Source organism: Geospiza fortis, unplaced genomic scaffold (assembly GCF_000277835.1).
Source record: "Geospiza fortis unplaced genomic scaffold, GeoFor_1.0 scaffold188, whole genome shotgun sequence".
Lineage (NCBI taxonomy): Eukaryota > Metazoa > Chordata > Aves > Passeriformes > Thraupidae > Geospiza > Geospiza fortis.
In genome coordinates this window covers 2,300,851-2,304,126 of record NW_005054337.1, presented here as the reverse complement: position 1 = coordinate 2,304,126, position 3,276 = coordinate 2,300,851, and the positions used below count along the sequence as shown (strand labels likewise).

Genomic DNA, 3,276 nt, shown 5'->3' with positions numbered 1-3,276 from the left:
GTGCATCCAGCTGTGCTGCTGCCTCCCCCCAGCTCCTGGAGGAGGGAAAGAACTGTTGGAAGTTGGCACCCAGCGTCACCCCCCGCCGATGGACACCCCTGCCAGTGCCTCTGGCTGCGGGGGGCTGTGGGGCTGCACCTGCCCCCCTTCCATCGCACTTGCTTTTTGTTTGTTGCCAGGTTGTCCCCGGGGCCAGCCGTGCCACGGGCGGGTGGGGGCGAGGAGCCGCTGGCAGCGTGGAGCGCTGGGGATGCAGCGGCTCCTTGCTCCAGGTGTGGTGTCTGTCTGTGGGCGGGGGGATGGGGGGTTCCTGTCCGCACACAGGGATCAGCTCCGGATGCCTCCCCACGCTGGGATGGAGCTGGGCTGCAGATCACGCACGGAGCCCCCCGAGGAAGCCATGGGCTCTCCCTCCCTTTGCTTTGCACTATATTCACTTTTTTTTGGGTACAGACTGAAGCCCGGCCGTTGGGACTCTGGCTGCCGGGCCGCGGGACCGGAGGCTGCTGTAGTTCTGTCCGCCGTGATGCCGGTGATCCCACCACCTGCTGGAGCTCGGATGCCTTTGCTGGGGTGCGGGCAGTGCCGTGCAGGCAGAGCCAAGCCCTTTGCTGCCCCGGCCCGCCCAAACCCCGCTTTGCTGGCGGCCTCCGGAAAAAAATGCCTTTTTTTTTTGTTGTTGTTGAAACACAAAGACAGCAAGGATTGCTCAGCGGGGCTGCTGGGGCGCGGGACTTGGGGCTCCCCCGGGCGTGCCGCACTCCCACCCCACGAATGTCTGTGGTTTCTTCGTGACTTGAACTAACAGTGTTTCCCCCAACCCCAACCCAGGCCCACTCCCCCACCCGTGCCCTGGCAGCCGGTGACGCTCCACACGCCGGTGTCCAGCGGTCCCCAGAGGGGCACGTGCCACATCCTGTGTGCCCCACACTTCCCTGCATCCCCCTTCTGCCAGCTCTGCCCGTGCTGGGGGGCAGTGGGGACAGCAGCTCTGCCACCAGCACAGCACCAGGTGCTGGGGGAAGGATTTGGGGAGCAGCAGTGTCCAGGGCAGATGTAAGTGGAGCTGGGATATTCGCCTCTCGTGCAATGTATTTGTGGATCTGTGTACACGTCTGTTAGGCTATCCAAAGCTTTGCCAAGAAATAAATGTAACGACTATATTTGAAAGACAAATCTATATAATATATTTTTTAAATACAGAACTGAAAAAGCTGTAACCCCCCTCTTCTTGTTTCCCCTGTCCTGTACTCGCTGTCTGTGGTGGATGTAATAAATGTCGCTGGGTCTGTGTCTGCTTCGGCTGGAGCCAGCCCTTGGCATCTGCCCTGAGGGGGTGGCCCAAGCAGGGACACGGGGACAGTGGGACCCTGGTACAGGACATCTGCCCCATCCTTGCTGAGGAGAGGAGGAACCACCCAGCAGCCACCAGACTCTGACGGGATAAGGGGTTTTGTGCTAGAATAGCTCCTTTGGAGGTGCTGTGGGGTCCTCTCAGCAGGGCTTCCAGCATCAGCTCCCGGAATAGCAGTGATGGTGTCACAGGTCAGGGATGGAGTGGTCCATGGACGACTTCACTAGCCCTGATGAGAGCCTGAGCAGAGGGAAGGGAGGTCAGTGGGGGGAGCCCGGGGGTCCCTGTGGGGTGTGGGGGTCCCTGCAGCCCCACATTCTCACCGTTTGACCATGTGCTCGTAGATCACGGTGGGGATGATGGTCAGTGTCACCACGTTCCCAGCCCCTGCCAGCACCTCCATGAGCTGCTTATCCTGCAGGAGAGAGAGAGGGGGGGTCCATGGGGTGCCCAGCTTTGCTCAGTATCCCCCTCCCTCCTGGATTCTCTGGCCACATCCTGCAGCCCCAGGGCACAGCCCTACCTTCATGCCAATGACGTTCTGGCCGTTCACCTCGCAGATGCAGTGGTGGGTGAGGAGCCCGTTGCGGGCGGCCGAGCTGTCCTTGGCCAGCGATACAATCTTCCCCTTCTTCACCACGATGCCAACGTGGCCGGTGCTGTCCTTGTGCACGGTCACGGTGCGCTGGAAAGGCCTGCGGGGGGAGCACCATCAATGCTGTCACCGGCACTGCCACCACCACCGGTGCCACCAGGCACTCACCTGCCCCTCACCACCATGATGATCCCACCAGGCACTCACCTGCCCCTCACCACCATGATGATGCCACCACCACCGGTGCCACCATGCACTCACCTGTCCCTCACCACCATGATGATGCCACCACCACTGGTGCCACCAGGCACTCACCTGTCCCTCACCACCATGACGATTTTTTCAGGGTTGGCCTTCTTCAGGGCACGCTGTGCCTTGTCACTGCTCCAGCCCGCGCAGTTCTTGCCGTCGATCTGCAGCACCTGGTCCCCAAAGCGCAGCCCCACCAGCGCTGCTGGCGAGTTGGCCTTCACCAGCTGCACGAAGATGCCCTGGGGACACAGTGGAGTGGTGGCACAGGGGCATGCCGTGCACCATGCCATGCTATGCCGTGCCATCTGTGCTGTGGCATGCTGTGACATTTAATGCCACACACTGCTGTGTTGTGATTCACTGCCACATCACGCTGTGCTCTGCTGTCATGCTTATGCCATGTCACATCATGCCATGACACAGTCCCGTGCCATGCCCAGCCCCATGCCAGCCCAGCCCCTCACCTGGTCGACGTTCTTGAGCTGCAGCCCCGTCTTGCCGCGCTCGTCCTTGCACAGGTGGATCTCCCGCACGCCCGGTTTGATCTCTGCCCGCCGCAGCCCCGCGCTGTTCCCGCTCAGGGGAGCCACCAGCTGGCCTGGGGAGGGCCCGGCGGGGGTCAGCGCCTGCGGGGAGCTGGGGGTCAGTGGGGACAGGGGGACACCTCAGCCCTTGGGAGTGTTGCATCCCTTTCTCGGGCAGGGTGAGGAACCAGAGGGAGCCCCGTTCAGGCGCAGAGAGTCACAAGGGGCAGGGAGCTGCCAGCCCAGACACCTACGGTGCTGTCTTCTGTGCCCAGGTTCTTCTGGATCTCCTCGCTGGAGAGCGCCAGCCCCATGTAGTTCTCCAGCTCGGCCAGGTTGGGGTACAGCACAGGAGGCTCTGAGAGACATACCGAGGGTGGTCTCAACTCCTGGGGTCCCCAACCCACAGCCATGGCCCCCTCCATCCCAGGAGCCCCCTTGAACCATGGGCCAGCAAAAAGAGACTCCAAAATCTCATCCCCAACCCATGCACTGAGTTGTGGGGGGGTGTCAGCTGAGCCCCCCCCCCCCCCCCCCCGGGCCACCTTCCC

The 3,276-nt window shown here is 62.2% G+C and overlaps 2 protein-coding genes across 4 annotated transcripts in view; one reads left to right on the top strand and one right to left on the bottom strand.

The window, feature by feature from the left end:
- SNPH (syntaphilin) overlaps positions 1 to 1,149 on the top strand; it is a 5,823-nt gene extending 4,674 nt beyond the window's left edge. The window contains exon 5 of the mRNA XM_014307488.2: positions 1,123 to 1,149. Coding sequence (XP_014162963.1) covers positions 1,123 to 1,149 — 27 coding nt within the window. The remainder of the gene's footprint in view (positions 1 to 1,122) is intronic.
- Positions 1,150 to 1,443: 294 nt separating this feature from the next.
- Positions 1,444 to 3,276, bottom strand: part of SDCBP2 (syndecan binding protein 2) — a 2,170-nt gene continuing 337 nt past the window's right edge. The window contains exons 2-7 of one of the 3 annotated variants that reach the window (XM_005422187.2): positions 2,980 to 3,111; positions 2,666 to 2,827; positions 2,265 to 2,440; positions 1,878 to 2,049; positions 1,678 to 1,769; positions 1,444 to 1,594 (exon numbers count right to left, since the gene is read on the bottom strand). In XM_005422187.2, the coding sequence (XP_005422244.1) occupies positions 1,540 to 1,594; positions 1,678 to 1,769; positions 1,878 to 2,049; positions 2,265 to 2,440; positions 2,666 to 2,827; positions 2,980 to 3,111 (789 nt within the window). In that variant the 3' untranslated portion in view covers positions 1,444 to 1,539. Of the gene's footprint in view, positions 1,595 to 1,677; positions 1,770 to 1,877; positions 2,050 to 2,264; positions 2,441 to 2,665; positions 2,853 to 2,979; positions 3,115 to 3,276 lie in introns of all 3 variants that reach the window. The other 2 variants (XM_031057967.1, XM_005422186.2) reach the window with 2 other exon arrangements.